Raw genomic sequence first — 22,734 nt, 5'->3', positions numbered from 1 at the left:
GGGTGAGGGACGGGTACAGGGTGATGGACGGGTACTGGGTGTGGGACGGGTACAGGGTGAGGGATGGGTACAGGTTGAGGGACGTGTACAGCGTAAGCGACAGGTACAGGGTGAGGGACGAGTACAGGGTGTGGGACGGGTACAGGGTGAGGGACATATACAGGGTGAGGGACGTGTACAGGGTGAGTGACAGGTATAGGGTGTGGGACGGGTAAAGGGTGAGGGACGGGTACAGGGCGAGGGACGTGTACTGGGTGATGGACGAGTACATGGTGTGGGACGGGTACAGGGTGAGGGATGTGTACAGGGTGAGGGACGTGTACAGGGTGAGGGACAGGTACAGGGTGAGGGACGTGTACAGGGTGAGGGACGAGTACCGGGTGTGTGACGTGTACAGGGTGAGGGACGAGTACAGGGTGTGGGACGGGTACAGGACGAGGGACAGGTACAGGGTGAGGGACGTGTACAGGGTGAGGGACAGGTACAGGGTTAGGGACGAGTACAGGGTGTGGGACGGGTACAGGGTGAGGGACGGGTACAGGGTTAGGAATGTGTACAGGGTGAGGGACAGGTACAGGGTGAGGGACGGGTACAGGGTTTGGGACTTGTACAGGGTGAGGGACGGGTACAGGGTGTGGGACAAGTACAGGGTGTGGGACGAGCACAGGGTGTGGGACGGGTACTGGGTGAGGGAGGGGTACAGGGTGAGGGACGAGTACAGGGTGAGGGATGGGTACAGGGTGAGGGACTGGTACAGGGTGTGTGACAGGTTCAGGGTGAGTGTGAGGGACGGGTACAGGGTGAGGGACGGGTACAGGGTGAGGGATGGGTACAGGGTGTGTGAAGGGTACAGGGTGAGGGATGGGTACAGGGTGAGGGATATGTACAGGGTGAGGGACGGGTACAGAGTGTGTGACAGGTACAGGGTGAGGGACAGGTACAGGGTTAGGGAGAGTTACAGGGTGTGGTACAGGTTCAGGGTGTGGGACGGGTACAGGGTGTGGGACGGGTACAGGGTGAGGGACGAGTACAGATTGAGGGACGTGTACAGGGTGAGGGACAGGTATAGGGTGAGGGACGGATACAGGGTGAGGGACAGGTACAGGGTGTGGGACGGGTACAGGGTGTGTGATGGGTGCAGGGTGTGTGACGGGTACAGGGTGAGGGACGTGTACAGGGTGAGGCACAGTTATCGGGTGAGGGACGAGTCCAGGGTGTGGGACGGGTACAGGGTGAGGGACAGGTATACGGTGTGGGACTGGTACAGGGTGTGGGACTGGTACAGGGTGAGGGACAGGTACAGGGTGAGGGACGAGTACAGGGTGTGGGACGGGTACAGGACGAGGGACAGGTACAGGGTGAGGGACGTGTACAGGGTGAGGGACAGGTACAGGGTTAGGGACGAGTACAGGGTGTGGGACGGGTACAGGGTGAGGGACGGGTACAGGGTTAGGAATGTGTACAGGGTGAGGGACAGGTACAGGGTGAGGGACAGGTACAGGGTGAGGGACGGGTACAGGGTTTGGGACTTGTACAGGGTGAGGGACATGTACAGGGTGAGGGACGGGTACAGGGTGAGGGACGCATACAGGGTGAGGGACGTGTACAGGGTGAGGGACAGGTATATGGTGAGGGACGGGTACAGGGTGAGGGACGAGTACAGATTGAGGGACGTGTACAGGGTGAGGGACAGGTATAGGGTGAGGGACGGATACAGGGTGAGGGACAGGTACAGGGTGTGGGACGGGTACAGGGTGTGTGATGGGTGCAGGGTGTGTGACGGGTACAGGGTGAGGGACGTGTACAGGGTGAGGCACAGTTATCGGGTGAGGGACGAGTCCAGGGTGTGGGACGGGTACAGGGTGAGGGACAGGTATACGGTGAGGGACGAGTCCAGGGTGTGGGACAGGTACAGGGTGAGGGACAGGTACAGGGTGAGGGACGAGTACAGGGTGTGGGACGGGTACAGGACGAGGGACAGGTACAGGGTGAGGGACGTGTACAGGGTGAGGGACAGGTACAGGGTTAGGGATGAGTACAGGGTGTGGGACGGGTACAGGGTGAGGGACGGGTACAGGGTTAGGAATGTGTACAGGGTGAGGGACAGGTACAGGGTGAGAGACGGGTACAGGGTTTGGGACTTGTACAGGGTGAGGGACATGTACAGGGTGAGGGACGGGTACAGGGTGAGGGACGCATACAGGGTGAGGGACGTGTACAGGGTGAGGGACAGGTATATGGTGAGGGATGGGTACAGGGTGAGGGACAGGTACAGGGTGTGAGACGGGTATAGGTTGAGGGACCGGTACAGGGTGTGGGACGGTTACAGGGTGAGGGACGGGTACAGGGTGTGTGATGGGTGCAGGGTGTCTGCCGGGTACAGGGTGAGGGACGTGTACAGGGTGAGGGACAGTTATAGGGTGAGGGATGAGTCCAGGGTGTGGGACGGGTACAGGGTGAGGGACAGGTATACGGTGAGGGACGAGTCCAGGGTGTGGGACTGGTACAGGGTGAGGGACAGGTACAGGGTGAGGGACAGGTACAGGGTGTGGGACGGGTACAGGACGAGGGACAGGTACAGGGTGAGGGACGTGTACAGGGTGAGGGACAGGTACAGGGTTAGGGACGAGTACAGGGTGTGGGACGGGTACAGGGTGAGGGACGGGTACAGGGTTAGGAATGTGTACAGGGTGAGGGACAGGTACAGGGTGAGGGACGGGTACAGGGTTTGGGACTTGTACAGGGTGAGGGACATGTACAGGGTGAGGGACGGGTACAGGTTGAGGGTCGTGTACAGGGTGAGGGATGGGTACAGGGTGAGGGACGGGTACAGGGTGAGGGACGAGTAAAGGGTGTGTGACAGGTACACAGTGAGGGACGGGTACAGAGTGAGGGACGAGTACAGGGTGTGGGAAGTGTACAGGGTGAGGGACGGGTACAGGTTGAGGGACGGGTACAGGGTGAGGGACGAATACAGGGTGTGTGACAGGTACAGGGTGAGGGACGGGTACAGGGTGATGGACGGGTACTGGGTGTGGGACGGGTACAGGGTGAGGGATGGGTACAGGTTGAGGGACGTGTACAGGGTAAGCGACAGGTACAGGGTGAGGGACGAGTACAGGGTGTGGGACGGGTACAGGGTGAGGGACATATACAGGGTGAGGGACGTGTACAGGGTGAGTGACAGGTATAGGGTGTGGGACGGGTAAAGGGTGAGGGACGGGTACAGGGCGAGGGACGTGTACTGGGTGATGGACGAGTACATGGTGTGGGACGGGTACAGGGTGAGGGACGTGTACAGGGTGAGGGACGTGTACAGGGTGAGGGACAGGTACAGGGTGAGGGACGTGTACAGGGTGAGGGACGAGTACCGGGTGTGTGACGTGTACAGGGTGAGGGACGGGTACAGGGTGAGGGACGGGTACAGGGTGAGGGACGAGTACAGGGTGAGGGACGGGTACAGGGTGAGGGACAAATACAGGGTGTGTGATGAGTACAGGGTGAGGGACGGGTACAGGGTGAGGGACAGGTACAGGGTGAGGGACGAGTACAGGGTATGTGACGGGTACAGTTTGAGGGACAGTTACAGGGTGAGGGACAGTTACAGGGTGAGGGACCGGTACAGGGTGAGGGACGAGTACAGGGTGAGGGATGTGTACAGGGTGTGGGACGGGTACAGGGTGAGGGACGTGTACAGGTTGAGGGACGTGTACAGGGTGTGTGACAGGTACTGGGTGAGGGACGGGTACAGGGTGAGGGATGGGTATAGCGTGAGTGTTGTGTACAGGATGTGGGACGGGTACAGGGTGAGGGACGGGTACAGGGTGAGGGATGAGTACAGGGTGAGGGATATGTACAGGGTGAGGGACAGGTATAGGGTGAGGGACGGGTACAGGGTGAGGGACAGGTACAGGGTTGGGACGGGTACAGGGTGTGGGACGGGTACCGGGTGAGGGATGAGTACAGGGTGAGGGATATGTACAGGGTGAGGGACAGGTATAGGGTGAGGGACGGGTACAGGGTGAGGGACAGGTACAGGGTTGGGACGGGTACAGGGTGAGGGACGTGTACAGGGTGTGGGACAGGTACAGGGTGAGGGACGGGTACAGGGTGTGTGACAGGTACAGGGTGTGTGACGGGTACAGGGTGAGGGACAGGTACAGGTTCAGGGATGAGTACATGATTTGTGACAGGTACAGGGTGAGGGTGAGGGACGGGTACAGGGTGTGGGACAGGTACAGGGTGAGGGACGGGTACAGGGTGAGGGACGTGTACAGGTTGAGGGACGTGTACAGGGTGTGTGACAGGTACTGGGTGAGGGACGGGTACAGGGTGAGGGATGGGTACAGCGTGAGTGTTGTGTACAGGGTGAGGGATGGGTACAGCGTGGGGAACGTGTACAGGGTGGGGGAGGTGTACAGGGTGAGGGATGGGTACAGGCTGAGAGACGGGTTCAGGGTGTGTGACAGGTACAGGGATTAGGGACGGGTACAGGGTGTGGGATGGGTACAGGGTTAAGGACGGGTACAGGGTGAGGAACGAGTACAGGGTGAGGGACGCATACAGGGTGAGGGACGTGTACAGGATGAGGGACAGGTATAGAGTGAGGGACGGGTACAGGGTGAGGGACAGGTACAGGGTGTGGGACGGGTACAGGGTGAGGGACGGGTACAGGGTGAGTGACAGTTACAGGGTGTGGGACGTGTAAAGGGTGAGGGACGGGTACAGGGTGAGGGACGTGTACTGGGTGAGGGACGTGTACAGGGTGAGGGACGTGTACAGGGCGAGGGACAGGTACAGGGTGAGGGACGTGTACAGGGTGAGGGACGAGTACAGGGTGTGTGACGAGTACAGGGTGAGGGACGGGTACAGGTTTTGGGACAGGTACAGTGTGAGAGAGGGGTACAGCATGTGGGACGGGTACAGGGTGTGGGCCAGGTACAGGGTGAGGGACGGATACAGTGTGAGAGAGGTACAGCATGTGGGACGGGTACAGGGTGTGGGACGGGTACAGGTTTTTTGATGGGTACAGGGTTTTGGATGGGCAGAGGGTGTGGAACGAATACAGTGTGAGAGAAGGATACAGGTTGTGGGACATGTACAGTGTGAGAGACATGTACAGGGTGTGGGACAGGAACAGGTTTTGGGACAGCTACAGGTTTTGAGATGGGTACGGGGTGAGGGACGAGTAAAGTGTGAGAGAGGGCTACAAGGTGTGGGACAGATACAGGTTTTGGGATGGGTGCAGGGTGAAGGATGGGCACAGGGTGAGGGATGGGTACAGGATTTTGGACAAGTACCGTGTGAGAGAATGGTACAGTTTGTGGGATGGGTACAGAGTGAAGGACGGGTACATTGTGTGGGACGTGTACGGTGTGTGGGACGTGTACAGGGGGAGGGATGAGCACAGGGTGAGGGACAGGTACAGGTTTTGGGATGTGTACAGGGTGATGGACGTGTACAGTGTGTGTGACGTGTACAGGATGTGGGACGGGTACAGGGTGAGGGACGGGTACAGGGTGAGGGACGTGTACAGGGTGAGGGATGAGCACAGGGTGAGGGACGGGTACAGGTTTTGGGATGTGTACAGGGTGATGGACATTTACAGGGTGTGTGACGTGTACAGGGTGTGGGACGGGTACAGGGTGAGGGACGTGTACAGGGTGTGGGACAAGTACAGGGTGTGGGACGAGTACAGGGTGTGGGACGGTTACAGGGTGAGGGACAGGTACAGGGTGTGTGATGGGTGCAGGGTGTGTGCCGGGTACAGGGTGAGGGACGTGTACAGGGTGAGGGACAGTTATAGGATGAGGGATGAGTCCAGGGTGTGGGACTGGTACAGGGTGAGGGACAGGTACAGGGTGAGGGACGAGTACAGGGTGAGGGACGTGTACAGGGTGAGGGACAGGTACAGGGTTAGGGACGAGTACAGGGTTTGGGACAGGTACAGGGTGAGGGACGGGTACAGGGTGAGGGACGGGTACAGGGTTTGGGACTTGTACAGGGTGAGGAACGGGTACAGGGTGAGGGACGGGTACAGGGTTTGGGACTTGTACAGGGTGAGGAACGGGTACAGGGTGAGGGACGGGTACAGGGTTTGGGGACTTGTACAGGGTGAGGAACGGGTACAGGGTGAGGGACGGGTACAGGGTTAGGAATGTGTACAGGGTGAGGAACAGGTACAGGGTGAGGGACGGGTACAGGGTTTGGGACTTGTACAGGGTGAGGAACGGGTACAGGGTGTGGGACAAGTACAGGGTGTGGGACGAGTACAGGGTGTGGGACGGGGTACTGGGTGAGGGAGGGGTACAGGGTGAGGGACGAGTACAGGGTGAGGGACTGGTACAGGGTGTGTGACAGGTTCAGGGTGAGGGTGAGGGATGGGTACAGGGTGAGGGACGGGTACAGGGTGAGGGATGGGTACAGGGTGTGTGAAGGGTACAGGGTGAGGGATGGGTACAGGGTGAGGGATGTGTACAGGGTGAGGGACAGGTACAGGGTGTGTGACAGGTACAGGGTGAGGGACAGGTACAGGGTTAGGGAGAGTTACAGGGTGTGGGACAGGTTCAGGGTGTGGGACGGGTACAGGGTGTGGGACGGGTACAGGGTGAGGGACGAGTACAGATTGAGGGACGTGTACAGGGTGAGGGACAGGTATAGGGTGAGGGACGGATACAGGGTGAGGGACAGGTACAGGGTGTGGGACGGGTACAGGGTGTGTGATGGGTGCAGGGTGAGGGACAGTTATAGGATGAGGGATGAGTCCAGGGTGTGGGACTGGTACAGGGTGAGGGACAGGTACAGGGTGAGGGACGAGTACAGGGTGAGGGACGTGTACAGGGTGAGGGACAGGTACAGGGTTAGGGACGAGTACAGGGTTTGGGACAGGTACAGGGTGAGGGACGGGTACAGGGTGAGGGACGGGTACAGGGTTTGGGACTTGTACAGGGTGAGGAACGGGTACAGGGTGAGGGACGGGTACAGGGTTTGGGACTTGTACAGGGTGAGGAACGGGTACAGGGTGAGGGACGGGTACAGGGTTTGGGACTTGTACAGGGTGAGGAACGGGTACAGGGTGAGGGACGGGTACAGGGTTAGGAATGTGTACAGGGTGAGGAACAGGTACAGGGTGAGGGACGGGTACAGGGTTTGGGACTTGTACAGGGTGAGGAACGGGTACAGGGTGTGGGACAAGTACAGGGTGTGGGACGAGTACAGGGTGTGGGACGGGTACTGGGTGAGGGAGGGGTACAGGGTGAGGGACGAGTACAGGGTGAGGGACTGGTACAGGGTGTGTGACAGGTTCAGGGTGAGGGTGAGGGATGGGTACAGGGTGAGGGACGGGTACAGGGTGAGGGATGGGTACAGGGTGTGTGAAGGGTACAGGGTGAGGGATGGGTACAGGGTGAGGGATGTGTACAGGGTGAGGGACAGGTACAGGGTGTGTGACAGGTACAGGGTGAGGGACAGGTACAGGGTTAGGGAGAGTTACAGGGTGTGGGACAGGTTCAGGGTGTGGGACGGGTACAGGGTGTGGGACGGGTACAGGGTGAGGGACGAGTACAGATTGAGGGACGTGTACAGGGTGAGGGACAGGTATAGGGTGAGGGACGGATACAGGGTGAGGGACAGGTACAGGGTGTGGGACGGGTACAGGGTGTGTGATGGGTGCAGGGTGTGTGACGGGTACAGGGTGAGGGACGTGTACAGGGTGAGGCACAGTTATAGGGTGAGGGACGAGTCCAGGGTGTGGGACGGGTACAGGGTGAGGGACAGGTATACGGTGAGGGACGAGTCCAGGGTGTGGGACTGGTACAGGGTTAGGGATGAGTACAGGGTGTGGGACGGGTACAGGGTGTGTGATGGGTGCAGGGTGTGTGACGGGTACAGGGTGAGGGACGTGTACAGGGTGAGGCACAGTTATAGGGTGAGGGACGAGTCCAGGGTGTGGGACGGGTACAGGACGAGGGACAGGTACAGGGTGAGGGACGTGTACAGGGTGAGGGACAGGTACAGGGTTAGGGATGAGTACAGGGTGTGGGACGGGTACAGGGTGAGGGACGGGTACAGGGTTAGGAATGTGTACAGGGTGAGGGACAGGTACAGGGTGAGGGACGGGTACAGGGTTTGGGACTTGTACAGGGTGAGGGACGTGTACAGGGTGAGGGACGGGTACAGGGTTTGGGACGTGTACAGGGTGAGGGACGTGTACAGGGTGAGGGACGGGTACAGGGTGAGGGACGTGTACAGGGTGAGGGACGGGTACAGGGTTTGGGACGTGTACAGGGTGAGGGACGTGTACAGGGTGAGGGACGGGTACAAGGTGAGGGACGCATACAGGGTGAGGGACGTGTACAGGGTGAGGGACAGGTATATGGTGAGGGACGGGTACAGGGTGAGGGACAGGTACAGGGTGTGGGACGGGTATAGGTTGAGGGACGGGTACAGGGTGTGGGCCGGTTACAGGGTGAGGGACGGGTACAGGGTGTTTGATGGGTGCAGGGTGTGTGCCGGGTACAGGGTGAGGGACGTGTACAGGGTGAGGGACAGTTATAGGGTGAGGGATGAGTCCAGGGTGTGGGACGGGTACAGGGTGAGGGACAGGTATACGGTGAGGGACGAGTCCAGGGTGTGGGACTGGTACAGGGTGAGGGACAGGTACAGGGTGAGGGACGAGTACAGGGTGTGGGACGGGTACAGGACGAGGGACAGGTACAGGGTGAGGGACGTGTACAGGGTGAGGGACAGGTACAGGGTTAGGGACGAGTACAGGGTGTGGGACGGGTACAGGGTGAGGGACGGGTACAGGGTTAGGAATCTGTACAGGGTGAGGGACAGGTACAGGGTGAGGGACGGGTACAGGGTTTGGGACTTGTACAGGGTGAGGGACGTGTACAGGGTGAGGGACGGGTACAGGTTGAGGGTCGTGTACAGGGTGAGGGATGGGTACAGGGTGAGGGACGGGTACAGGGTGAGGGACGAGTAAAGGGTGTGTGACAGGTACACAGTGAGGGACGGGTACAGAGTGAGGGACGAGTACAGGGTGTGGGAAGGGTACAGGGTGAGGGACGGGTACAGGGTGTGGGACGGGTACAGGACGAGGGACAGGTACAGGGTGAGGGACGTGTACAGGGTGAGGGACAGGTACAGGGTTAAGGACGAGTACAGGGTGTGGGACGGGTACGGGGTGAGGGACGGGTACAGGGTTAGGAATGTGTACAGGGTGAGGGACAGGTACAGGGTTAGGGACGAGTACAGGGTGTGGGACGGGTACAGGGTGAGGGACGGGTACAGGGTTAGGAATGTGTACAGGGTGAGGGACAGGTACAGGGTGAGGGACGTGTACAGGGTTTGGGACTTGTACAGGGTGAGGGACGGGTACAGGGTGTGGGACAAGTACAGGGTGTGGGACGAGTACAGGGTGTGGGACGGGTACTGGGTGAGGGAGGGGTACAGGGTGAGGGATGTGTACAGGGTGAGGGACGGGTACAGGGTGTGTGACAGGTACAGGGTGAGGGACAGGTACAGGGTTAGGGAGAGTTATAGGGTGTGGGACAGGTTCAGGGTGTGGGACGGGTACAGGGTGTGGGACGGGTACCGGGTGAGGGACAGGTACAGGGTGAGGGACGAATACAGGGTGTGTGACAGGTACAGGGTGAGGGATGGGTACAGGGTGATGGACGGGTACAGGGTGTGGGACGGGTACAGGGTGAGGGACGAGTACAGGGTGTGGGACGGGTACAGGGTGAGGGACATATACAGGGTGAGGGACGTGTACAGGGTGAGTGACAGGTATAGGGTGTGGGACGGGTAAAGGGTGAGGGACGGGTACAGGGCGAGGGACGTGTACTGGGTGATGGACGAGTACATGGTGTGGGACGGGTACAGGGTGAGGGACGTGTACAGGGTGAGGGACGTGTACAGGGTGAGGGACAGGTACAGGGTGAGGGACGTGTACAGGGTGAGGGACAAGTACCGGGTGTGTGACGTGTACAGGGTGAGGGACGGGTACAGGGTGAGTGACGGGTACAGGGTGAGGGACGTGTACAGGGTGAGGGACGAGTACAGGGTGAGGGACGGGTACAGGGTGAGGGACGAATACAGGGTGTGTGATGAGTACAGGGTGAGGGACGGGTACCGGGTGAGGGACAGGTACAGGGTGAGGGACGAGTACAGGGTATGTGACGGGTACAGGTTGAGGGACAGTTACAGGGTGAGGGACAGTTACAGGGTGAGGGACCGGTACAGGGTGAGGGACGAGTACAGGGTGAGGGACGAGTACAGGGTGTGGGACGGGTACAGGGTGTGGGACGGGTACAGGGTGAGGGATGTGTACAGGGTGAGGGACGAGTGCAGGGTGAGGGACGTGTCCCGGGTGAGGGACATGTCCCGGGTGAGCGATGTGTACAGGGTGAGGAACGGGTACAGGGTGAGGGACGGGTACAGGGTGAGTGACAGTTACAGGGTGTGGGACGTGTAAAGGGTGAGGGACGGGTACAGGGTGAGGGACGTGTACTGGGTGAGGGACGTGTACAGGGTGAGGGACGTGTACAGGGCGAGGGACAGGTACAGGGTGAGGGACGTGTACAGGGTGAGGGACGAATACAGGGTGTGTGACGAGTACAGGGTGAGGGACGGGTACAGGTTTTGGGACAGGTACAGTGTGAGAGAGGAGTACAGGGTGAGGGACGGGTACAGTGTGAGAGAGAGGTACAGCATGTGGGACGGGTACAGGGTGTGGGCCAGGTACAGGGTGAGGGACGGATACAGTGTGAGAGAGGTACAGCATGTGGGACGGGTACAGGGTGTGGGACGGGTACAGGTTTTTTGATGGGTACAGGGCTTTGGATGGGCAGAGGGTGTGGAACGAATACAGTGTGAGAGAAGGATACAGGTTGTGGGACATGTACAGTGTGAGAGACATGTACAGGGTGTGGGACAGGAACAGGTTTTGGGACAGCTACAGGTTTTGAGATGGGTATGGGGTGAGGGACGAGTAAAGTGTGAGAGAGGGCTACAAGGTGAGGGACAGATACAGGTTTTGGGATGGGTGCAGGGTGAAGGATGGGCACAGGGTGAGGGCTGGGTACAGGATTTTGGACAAGTACCGTGTGAGAGAATGGTACAGTTTGTGGGATGGGTACAGAGTGAAGGACGGGTACATTGTGTGGGACGTGTACGGTGTGTGGGACGTGTACAGGGGGAGGGATGAGCACAGGGTGAGGGACAGGTACAGGTTTTGGGATGTGTACAGGGTGATGGACGTGTACAGTGTGTGTGACGTGTACAGGATGTGGGACGGGTACAGGGTGAGGGACGGGTACAGGGTGAGGGACGTGTACAGGGTGAGGGATGAGCACAGGGTGAGGGACGGGTACAGGTTTTGGGATGTGTACAGGGTGATGGACGTGTACAGTTTGTGTGCCGTGTACAGGATGTGGGACGGGTACAGGGTGAGGGACGGGTACAGGGTGAGGGACGGGTACAGGGTGTGGGACAAGTACAGGGTGTGGGACGAGTACAGGGTGTAGGACGGTTACAGGGTGAGGGACGGGTACAGGGTGTATGATGGGTGCAGGGTGTGTGCCGGGTACAGGGTGAGGGACGTGTACAGGGTGAGGGACAGTTATAGGGTGAGGGACGAGTCCAGGGTGTGGGACTGGTACAGGGTGAGGGACAGGTACAGGGTGAGGGACGAGTACAGGGTGTGGGACGGGTACAGGACGAGGGACAGGTACAGGGTGAGGGACGTGTACAGGGTGAGGGACAGGTACAGGGTTAGGGACGAGTACAGGGTGTGGGACAGGTACAGGGTGAGGGACGGGTACAGGGTTAGGAATGTGTACAGGGTGAGGGACAGGTACAGGGTGAGGGACGGGTACAGGGTTTGGGACTTGTACAGGGTGAGGGACGGGTACAGGGTGTGGGACGGGTACTGGGTGAGGGAGGGGTACAGGGTGAGGGACGAGTACAGAGTGAGGGATGGGTACAGGGTGAGGGACTGGTACAGGGTGTGTGACAGGTTCAGGGTGAGGGTAAGGGACGGGTACAGGGTGAGGGACGGGTACAGGGTGAGGGATGGGTACAGGGTGTGTGAAGGGTACAGGGTGAGGGATGGGTACAGGGTGAGGGATGTGTACAGGGTGAGGGACGGGTACAGGGTGTGTGACAGGTACAGGGTGAGGGACAGGTACAGGGTTAGGGAGAGTTACAGGGTGTGGGACAGGTTCAGGGTGTGGGACGGGTACAGGGTGTGGGACGGGTACAGGGTGAGGGACGAGTACAGATTGAGGGACGTGTACAGGGTGAGGGACAGGTATAGGGTGAGGGACGGGTACAGGGTGAGGGACAGGTACAGGGTGTGGGACGGGTACAGGGTGTGTGATGGGTGCAGGGTGTGTGACGGGTACAGGGTGAGGGACGTGTACAGGGTGAGGGACAGTTATAGGGTGAGGGACGAGTCCAGGGTGTGGGACGGGTACAGGGTGAGGGACAGGTATACGGTGAGGGACGGGTCCAGGGTGTGGGACTGGTACATGGTGATGGACAGGTACAGGGTGAGGGACGAGTACATGGTGTGGGACGGGTACAGGACGAGGGACAGGTACAGGGTGAGGGTCGTGTACAGGGTGAGGGACGGGTACAGGGTTAGGGATGAGTACAGGGTGTGGGACGGGTACAGGGTGAGGGACGGGTACAGGGTTAGGAATGTGTACAGGGTGAGGGACAGGTACAGGGTGAGGGACGGGTACAGGGTTTGGGACTTGTACAGGGTGAGGGACGTGTACAGGGTGAGGGACGGGTACAGGGTGAGGGACGCATAAAGGGTGAGGGACGTGTACAGGGTGAGGGACAGGTATATGGTGAGGGACGGGTACAGGGTGAGGGACAGGTACAGGGTGTGAGACGGGTATAGGTTGAGGGACGGGTACAGGGTCTGGGACGGTTACAGGGTGAGGGACGGGTACAGGGTGTGTGATGGGTGCAGGGTGTCTGCCGGGTACAGGGTGAGGGACGTGTACAGGGTGAGGGACAGTTATAGGGTGAGGGATGAGTCCAGGGTGTGGGACGGGTACAGGGTGAGGGACAGGTATACGGTGAGGGACGAGTCCAGGGTGTGGGACTGGTACAGGGTGAGGGACAGGTACAGGGTGAGGGACGAGTACAGGGTGTGGGACGGGTACAGGACGAGGGACAGGTACAGGGTGAGGGACGTGTACAGGGTGAGGGACAGGTACAGGGTTAGGGACGAGTACAGGGTGTGGGACGGGTACAGGGTGAGGGACGGGTACAGGGTTAGGAATGTGTACAGGGTGAGGGACAGGTACAGGGTGAGGGACGGGTACAGGGTTTGGGACTTGTACAGGGTGAGGGACGTGTACAGGGTGAGGGACGGGTACAGGTTGAGGGTCGTGTACAGGGTGAGGGATGGGTACAGGGTGAGGGACGGGTACAGGGTGAGGGACGAGTAAAGGGTGTGTGACAGGTACACAGTGAGGGACGGGTACAGAGTGAGGGACGAGTACAGGGTGTGGGAAGGGTACAGGGTGAGGGACGGGTACAGGTTGAGGGACGGGTACAGGGTGAGGGACAGGTATACGGTGAGGGACGAGTCCAGGGTGTGGGACTGGTACAGGGTGAGGGACAGGTACAGGGTGAGGGACGAGTACAGGGTGTGGGACGGGTACAGGACGAGGGACAGGTACAGGGTGAGGGACGTGTACAGGGTGAGGGACAGGTACAGGGTTAGGGATGAGTACAGGGTGTGGGACGGGTACAGGGTGAGGGACGGGTACAGGGTTAGGAATGTGTACAGGGTGAGGGACAGGTACAGGGTGAGGGACGGGTACAGGGTTTGGGACTTGTACAGGGTGAGGGACGTGTACAGGGTGAGGGACGGGTACAGGGTGAGGGACGCATACAGGGTGAGGGACGTGTACAGGGTGAGGGACAGGTATATGGTGAGGGACGGGTACAGGGTGAGGGACAGGTACAGGGTGTGGGACGGGTATAGGTTGAGGGACGGGTACAGGGTGTGGGACGGTTACAGGGTGAGGGACGGGTACAGGGTGTTTGATGGGTGCAGGGTGTGTGCCGGGTACAGGGTGAGGGACGTGTACAGGGTGAGGGACAGTTATAGGGTGAGGGATGAGTCCAGGGTGTGGGACGGGTACAGGGTGAGGGACAGGTATACGGTGAGGGACGAGTCCAGGGTGTGGGACTGGTACAGGGTGAGGGACAGGTACAGGGTGAGGGACGAGTACAGGGTGTGGGACGGGTACAGGACGAGGGACAGGTACAGGGTGAGGGACGTGTACAGGGTGAGGGACAGGTACAGGGTTAGGGACGAGTACAGGGTGTGGGACGGGTACAGGGTGAGGGACGGGTACAGGGTTAGGAATGTGAACAGGGTGAGGGACAGGTACAGGGTGAGGGACGGGTACAGGGTTTGGGACTTGTACAGGGTGAGGGACGTGTACAGGGTGAGGGACGGGTACAGGTTGAGGGTCGTGTACAGGGTGAGGGATGGGTACAGGGTGAGGGACGGGTACAGGGTGAGGGACAGGTACAGGGTGAGGGACGTGTACAGGGTGAGGGACGAGTACCGGGTGTGTGACGTGTACAGGGTGAGGGACGGGTACAGGGTGAGGGACGGGTACAGGGTGAGGGACGAGTACAGGGTGAGGGACGGGTACAGGGTGAGGGACGAATACAGGGTGTGTGATGAGTACAGGGTGAGGGACGGGTACAGGGTGAGGGACAGGTACAGGGTGAGGGACGAGTACAGGGTATGTGACGGGTACAGGTTGAGGGACAGTTACAGGGTGAGGGACATTTACAGCGTGAGGGACCGGTACAGGATGAGGGACGAGTACAGGGTGGGGGATGTGTACAGGGTGTGGGACGGGTACAGGGTGAGGGATGTGTACAGGGTGAGGGACGAGTGCAGGGTGAGGGACGTGTCCCGGGTGAGGGACATGTCCAGGGTGAGCGATGTGTACAGGGTGAGGGATGGGTACAGGGTGAGGGACGGGTACAGGGTGAGTGACAGTTACAGGGTGTGGGACGTGTAAAGGGTGAGGGACGGGTACAGGGTGAGGGACGTGTACTGGGTGAGGGACGTGTACAGGGTGAGGGACGTGTACAGGGCGAGGGACAGGTACAGGGTGAGGGACGTTTACAGGGTGAGGGACGAGTACAGGGTGTGTGACGAGTACAGGGTGAGGGACGGGTACAGGTTTTGGGACAGGTACAGTGTGAGAGAGTGGTACAGGGTGAGGGACGGATACAGTGTGAGAGAGAGGTACAGCATGTGGGACGGGTACAGGGTGTGGGCCAGGTACAGGGTGAGGGACGGATACAGTGTGAGAGAGGTACAGCATGTGGGACGGGTACAGGGTGTGGGACGGGTACAGGTTTTTTGATGGGTACAGGGTTTTGGATGGGCAGAGGGTGTGGAACGAATACAGTGTGAGAGAAGGATAAAGGTTGTGGGACATGTACAGTGTGAGAGACATGTACAGGTTGTGGGACAGGAACAGGTTTTGGGACAGCTACAGGTTTTGAGATGGGTACGGGGTGAGGGACGAGTAAAGTGTGAGAGAGGGCTACAAGGTGAGGGACAGATACAGGTTTTGGGATGGGTGCAGGGTGAAGGATGGGCACAGGGTGAGGGATGGGTACAGGATTTTGGACAAGTACCGTGTGAGAGAATGGTACAGTTTGTGGGATGGGTACAGAGTGAAGGACGGGTACAGGGTAAGGGACGGGTACAGGGTGAGGGACGTGTACAGGGTGAGGGATGAGCACAGGGTGAGGGACGGGTACAGGTTTTGGGATGTGTACAGGGTGATGGACGTGTACAGTGTGTGTGCCGTGTACAGGATGTGGGACGGGTACAGGGTGAGGGACGGGTACAGGGTGAGGGACGGGTACAGGGTGTGGGACAAGTACAGGGTGTGGGACGAGTACAGGGTGTGGGACGGTTACAGGGTGAGGGACGGGTACAGGGTGTGGGATGGGTGCAGGGTGTGTGCCGGGTACAGGGTGAGGGACGTGTACAGGGTGAGGGACAGTTATAGGATGAGGGATGAGTCCAGGGTGTGGGACGGGTACAGGGTGAGGGACAGGTATACGGTGAGGGACGAGTCCAGGCTGTGGGACTGGTACAGGGTGAGGGACAGGTACAGGGTGAGGGACGAGTACAGGGTGTGGGACGGGTACAGGACGAGGGACAGGTACAGGGTGAGGGACGTGTACAGGGTGAGGGACAGGTACAGGGTTAGGGACGAGTACAGGGTGTGGGACAGGTACAGGGTGAGGGACGGGTACAGGGTTAGGAATGTGTACAGGGTGAGGGACAGGTACAGGGTGAGGGACGGGTACAGGGTTTGGGACTTGTACAGGGTGAGGGACGGGTACAGTGTGAGGGACGGGTACAGGATGTGGGACAAGTACAGGGTGTGGGACGAGTACAGGCTGTGGGACGGGTACTGGGTGAGGGAGGGGTACAGGGTGAGGCACGAGTACAGGGTGAGGGATGGGTACAGGGTGAGGGACTGGTACAGGGTGTGTGACAGGTTCAGGGTGAGGGTGAGGGACGGGTACAGGGTGAGGGACGGGTACAGGGTGAGGGATGGGTACAGGGTGTGTGAAGGGTACAGGGTGAGGGATTGGTACAGGGTGAGGGATGTGTACAGGGTGAGGGACGGGTACAGGGTGTGTGACAGGTACAGGGTGAGGGACAGGTACAGGGTTAGGGAGAGTTACAGGGTGTGGGACAGGTTCAGGGTGTGGGACGGGTACAGGGTGTGGGACGGGTACAGGGTGAGGGACGAGTACAGATTGAGGGACGTGTACAGGGTGAGGGACAGGTATAGGGTGAGGGACGGGTACAGGGTGAGGGACAGGTACAGGGTGTGGGACAGGTACAGGGTGTGTGATGGGTGCAGGGTGTGTGACGGGTACAGGGTGAGGGACGTGTACAGGGTGAGGGACAGTTATAGGGTGAGGGACGAGTCCAGGGTGTGGGACGGGTACAGGGTGAGGGACAGGTATACGGTGAGGGACGAGTCCAGGGTGTGGGATTGGTACAGGGTGATGGACAGGTACAGGGTGAGGGACGAGTACAGGGTGTGGGACGGGTACAGGACGAGGGACAGGTACAGGGTGAGGGACGTGTACAGGGTGAGGGACAGGTACAGGGTTAGGGATGAGTACAGGGTGTGGGACGGGTACAGGGTGAGGGACGGGTACAGGGTTAGGAATGTGTACAGGGTGAGGGATAGGTACAGGGTGAGGGACGGGTAGAGGGTTTGGGACTTGTACAGGGTGAGGGACGTGTACAGGGTGAGGGACAGGTACAGGGTGAGGGACGGGTACAGGGTGTGGGACGGGTACAGGACGAGGGACAGGTACAGGGTGAGGGACGTGTACAGGGTGAGGGACAGGTACAGGGTTAGGGAAGAGTACAGGGTGTGGGACGGGTACAGGGTGAGGGACGGGTACAGGGTTAGGAATGTGTACAGGGTGAGGGACAGGTACAGGGTGAGGGACGGGTACAGGGTTTGGGACTTGTACAGGGTGAGGGACGTGTACAGGGTGAGGGACGGGTACAGGTTGAGGGTCGTGTACAGGGTGAGGGATGGGTACAGGGTGAGGGACGGGTACAGGGTGAGGGACGAGTAAAGGGTGTGTGACAGGTACACAGTGAGGGACGGGTACAGAGTGAGGGACGAGTACAGGGTGTGGGAAGGGTACAGGGTGAGGGACGGGTACAGGTTGAGGGACGGGTACAGGGTGAGGGACAGGTATACGGTGAGGGACGAGTACAGGGTGTGGGACGGGTACAGGACGAGGGACAGGTACAGGGTGAGGGACGTGTACAGGGTGAGGGACAGTTATAGGGTGAGGGATGAGTCCAGGGTGTGGGACGGGTACAGGGTGAGGGACAGGTATACGGTGAGGGACGAGTCCAGGGTGTGGGACTGGTACAGGGTGAGGGACAGGTACAGGGTTAGGGACGAGTACAGGGTGTGGGACGGGTACAGGGTGAGGGACGGGTACAGGGTTAGGAATGTGTACAGGGTGAGGGACAGGTACAGGGTGAGGGACGGGTACAGGGTTTGGGACTTGTACAGGGTGAGGGACGTTTACAGGGTGAGGGACGGGTACAGGTTGAGGGTCGTGTACAGGGTGAGGGATGGGTACAGGGTGAGGGACGGGTACAGGGTGAGGGACGAGTAAAGGGTGTGTGACAGGTACACAGTGAGGGACGGGTACAGAGTGAGGGATGAGTACAGGGTGTGGGAAGGGTACAGGGTGAGGGACGGGTACAGGTTGAGGGTCAGGTACAGGGTGAGGGACGAATACAGGGTGTGTGACAGGTACAGGGTGAGGGACGGGTACAGGGTGATGGACGGGTACAGGGTGTGGGACGGGTACAGGGTGAGGGATGGGTACAGGTTGAGGGACGTGTACAGGGTAAGCGACAGGTACAGGGTGAGGGACGAGTACAGGGTGTGGGACGGGTACAGGGTGAGGGACATATACAGGGTGAGGGACATGTACAGGGTGAGTGACAGGTATAGGGTGTGGGACGGGTAAAGGGTGAGGGACGGGTACAGGGCGAGGGACGTGTACTGGGTGATGGACGAGTACATGGTGTGGGACGGGTACAGGGTGAGGGACGTGTACAGGGTGAGGGACAGGTACAGGGTGATGGACGTGTACAGGGTGAGGGACCGGTACAGGGTGAGGGACGAGTACAGGGTGAGGGATGTGTACAGGGTGTGGGACGGGTACAGGGTGAGGGATGTGTACAGGGTGAGGGACGAGTGCAGGGTGAGGGACGTGTCCCGGGTGAGGGACATGTCCAGGGTGAGCGATGTGTACAGGGTGAGGGACGGGTACAGGGTGAGGGATGTGTACAGGGTGTGGGACGGGTACAGGGTGTGGGACGGTTACAGGGTGAGGGATGTGTACAGGGTGAGGGACGAGTACAGGGCGAGGGACGGGTACAGGGTGAGGGACGGGTACAGGGTGAGGGATGGTTACAGGGTGAGGGTTCGGGTACAGGGTGAGGGATGTGTACAGGCTGAGGGACGGGTTCAGGGTGAGGGATGTGTACAGGGTGTGGGACGGGTACAAGGTGAGGGACGAGTACAGGGTGAGTGACGTGTCCAGGGTGAGGGATGGATACAGGGTGTGGGACGTGTACAGGGTGTGTGACGTGTACAGGGTGAGGGACGAGTACAGGGTGAGGGATGGTTACAGGGTGAGGGACGTGTACAAGGTGTGTGATGTGTACAGGTTTTGTGATGTGTACAGGGTGAGAGACGGGTACAGGTTGAGGGACAAGCACAAGTTGTGGGACGGTTACATGGTGAGGGACGTGTACAGGGTGAGGGACAGGTACATTGTGAGGGACGAGTACAAGTTGTGGGACGGGTACAGGGTGAGGGACGTGTATAGGGTGAGGGACGGGTACAGGGTGAGGGACGTGTACAGGGTGAGGGACGTGTACAGGGTGAGGGACGGGTACAGGGTGTGGGACGGGTACAGGGTGAAGGACGGGTACAGGGTGAGGGATGGGTACAGGTTGAGGGTTGGGTACAGGGTGAGGGACGGGTATAGGGTGAGGGATGGGTACAGGGTGAGGGATGGGTACAGGGTGAGGGACGAGTACAGGGTGAGGGACGGGTACAGGGTGAGGGATGGGTACAGGTTGAGGGTTGGGTACAGGGTGAGGGACGTGTACAGGGTGTGTGATGTGTACATGGTGAGGGACGGGTACAGGGTGAGGGACAGGTACAGGGTGAGGGGCGAGTACAAGTTGTGGGACGGGTACAGGGTGAGGGACGTGTACAGGGTGAGGGGCAGATACAGGGTGAGGGACGAGTACAGGGTGTGGGACGTGTAAAGGGTGAGGGACAGGTACAGGGTGAGGGACGTGTACATGGTGAGGGACTTGTACAGGTTGTGGGACGAGTACAGGGTGAATGACGGGTACAGGGTGAGGGACGAGTACAGGGTGTGTGACGGGTACAGGGTGAGGGACGGGTACATGGTGAGGGACCGGTACAGGGTGTGTGACGAGTACAGGGTGAGGGACGGGTACAGGGTGAGGGACGAGTACAGGGTGTGTGACGGGTACAGGGTGAGGGACGGGTACAGGGTGATGGACGGGTACAGGGTGTGTGACGGGTACAGTGTGTGTGACAGGTACAGGGTGAGGGATGGGTACAGGGTGAGGGACGGGTACAGGGTGAGGGATGGGTACCGGGTGAGGGACGGGTACAGGGTGAGGGACGGGTACAGGGTGAGGGACGGGTACAGGGTGTGGGACGGGTACAGGGTAAGGGATGGGTACAGGGTGTTTGAGTCCCTGTGCTACCCCCGTGCTGCTATTTGTCTCCTTGCTGTGCAGCAAGCTATGGTGATTCGGGAAGGGGAGAAGACCCAGATCAATGCTGAGGAAGTAGTTGCCGGTGACCTGGTCGAAGTTAAAGGTGGTGACAGAATACCAGCCGATCTGAGGATTATCTCTGCTCATGGTTGTAAGGTATGTAGATGTCTAGTTGGCCATTCACTGCCTCACCGCGATGTATTGACTATTGGAGTGACTGTTGTTCCTGACTAATGTTCTCAATCTCTTTTTCATTTCCTTACACCTCATTGCTTTCACCTTTTATTTCATCTAAAAATCTCTCTCCCTTCTCTCTCTGTTCCTCCATACCCACTCTCGTGTCTCTCTGCCATTGCCCCCTTCCCTCTGCCGCTTGCTCATTCTCTGTTTCACCTCCTGCTCACTCACTCACTCTCTCGCCTCTCCTCCAATGTGACCGCCATGCCTGACAGGTTGATAATTCCTCACTAACCGGGGAATCAGAACCACAGACACGTTCCCCGGATTGTACAAATGACAATCCGCTGGAGACCAGGAATATTGCTTTCTTCTCAACCAACTGTGTAGAAGGTACGTCATGAGCATGCTCGGTGTGCTAAGTGTGAGGGCGCAGAGTGTGAGGGCGCAGAGCATAAGGGTGCACAGCGTGAGGGCGCTGAGTATTCTCGGTGTGTGTGCACGGTGTGAGTGTGCTCGGTGTGAGTGTGCTCGGTGTGAGCGTGCTCAGTGCGAGCGAGCTCGGTGTGGGTGTGAGTGTGCTCGGTGTGGGTGTGAGTGTATCTGGTGTCAGTGAGTGTGTGCTCGGTGTGTACCCAGGTGTCGGTGCAAGTGTGCTCAGTGTGTATCTGGGTGTCAGTGCGAGTGTGCTCGGTGTGTACCTGGGTGTCTGTACGAGTGTGCTCAGTGTGTACTCGGGTGTTGGTCCGAGTGTGCTTGGTGTGTACCCGGGTGTCTGTACGAATGTGCTCGGTGTGTACCTGGTTGTCGGTGCGGTTGTGCTCAGTGTGTACCCGGGTATCAGTGCGAGTGTGCTCAGTGTGTACCCGGGTGTTGTTGCGAGTGTGCTTGGTGTGTTCCTGGGTGTCGGTGCGAGTGTGCTCGGTGTGGGTGCGAGTGTGCTCGATGTGGGTGCGATTGAGCTCGGTGTGGGTGTGAGTGTGCTCGGTGTGGGTGTGAGTGTGCTCGGTGTGGGTGTGAGTGTGCTCGGTGTGGGTGTGAGTGTGCTCGATGTGGGTGCGATTGAGCTCGGTGTGGGTGTGAGTGTGCTCGGTGTGGGTGTGTGTGCTCAGTGTGGGTGTAAGTGTGCTCAGTGTGGGTGCGTGTGTGCTCGGTGTGGGTGCGAGTGTGCTCGGTATGGGTGCGTGTGTGCTCGGTGTGGGTGTGAGTGTGCTCGGTGTGGGTGTGTGTGCTCGGTGTGGGTGCGTGTGTGCTCGGTGTGGGTGTGAGTGTGCTCCGTGTGGGTATGAGTGTGCTCGGTGTGGGTGCGTGTGTGATCGGTGTGGGTGTGAGTGTGCTCGGTGTGGGTGTGAGTGCGTGTGTGCTCGCTGTGGGTGCGAGTTTGCTCGATGTGGGTGTAAGTGTGCTCGGTGTGAGTGCGTGTGTGCTCGGTGTGGGTGCGTGTGTTCTCGGTGTGGGTGTGAGTGTGCTCGGTGTGGGTGCGTGTGTGCTCGGTGTGGGTGTGTGTGCCCGGTGTGGGTGTGAGTGTGCTTGGTGTGTACCCGGGTGTTGATGCGAGTGTGCTCGGTGTGTACCCGGTTGGCAGTGAGTGTGCTCGGTGTGTACCCGGGTGTCTGTACGAGTGTGCTCGGTGTGTACCCAGGTGTCTGTACGAGTGTGCTCGGTGTGTATCCGGGTGTTGGTCCGTGTGTGCTTGGTGTGTACCCGGGTGTCTGTACGAATGTGCTCGGTGTGTACCCGGGTGTTGGTCCGAGTGTTCTCGGTGTGTACCCGAGTGTCGATGCGAGTGTGCTCGGTGTGTACCCGGTTGGCAGTGAGTGTGCTCGGTGTGTACACGGGTGTTGGTGCGAGTGTGCTCAGTGTTTACCCGGGTGTCGGTGCGACTGTGCTCAGTGTGTACCCTGGTGTTGGTGCGAATGTGCTCGGTGTGTAGCCGGGTGTCGCTGCGAGTGTACCCGGGTGTCGGTGCGAGTGTGCTCAGTGCGTATCTGGTGTCAGTGAGTGTGTGCTCGGTGTGTACCCAGGTGTCGGTGCAAGTGTGCTCATTGTGTATCTGGGTGTCAGTGCGAGTGTGTTCGGTGTGTACCTGGGTGTCTGTACGAGTGTGCTCGGTGTGTACCCGGGTGTTGGCCCGAGTGTGCTTGGTGTGT

General features: G+C 59.4%; 1 protein-coding gene across 1 annotated transcript in view; it reads left to right on the top strand.

The window, feature by feature from the left end:
* LOC121274012 (sodium/potassium-transporting ATPase subunit alpha-3) overlaps window positions 1-22,734 on the top strand; it is a 225,470-nt gene that overhangs the window by 90,031 nt on the left and 112,705 nt on the right. Inside the window, exons 6-7 of the mRNA XM_041181141.1 lie at window positions 20,429-20,563; window positions 20,860-20,977. Coding sequence (XP_041037075.1) covers window positions 20,429-20,563; window positions 20,860-20,977 — 253 coding nt within the window. The remainder of the gene's footprint in view (window positions 1-20,428; window positions 20,564-20,859; window positions 20,978-22,734) is intronic.

The sequence above is a fragment of the Carcharodon carcharias genome (assembly GCF_017639515.1).
Source record: "Carcharodon carcharias isolate sCarCar2 chromosome 29 unlocalized genomic scaffold, sCarCar2.pri SUPER_29_unloc_19, whole genome shotgun sequence".
Lineage (NCBI taxonomy): Eukaryota > Metazoa > Chordata > Chondrichthyes > Lamniformes > Lamnidae > Carcharodon > Carcharodon carcharias.
Note: the sequence above shows the minus strand (reverse complement) of the source record. Positions and strands in the feature narration are given on the sequence as shown.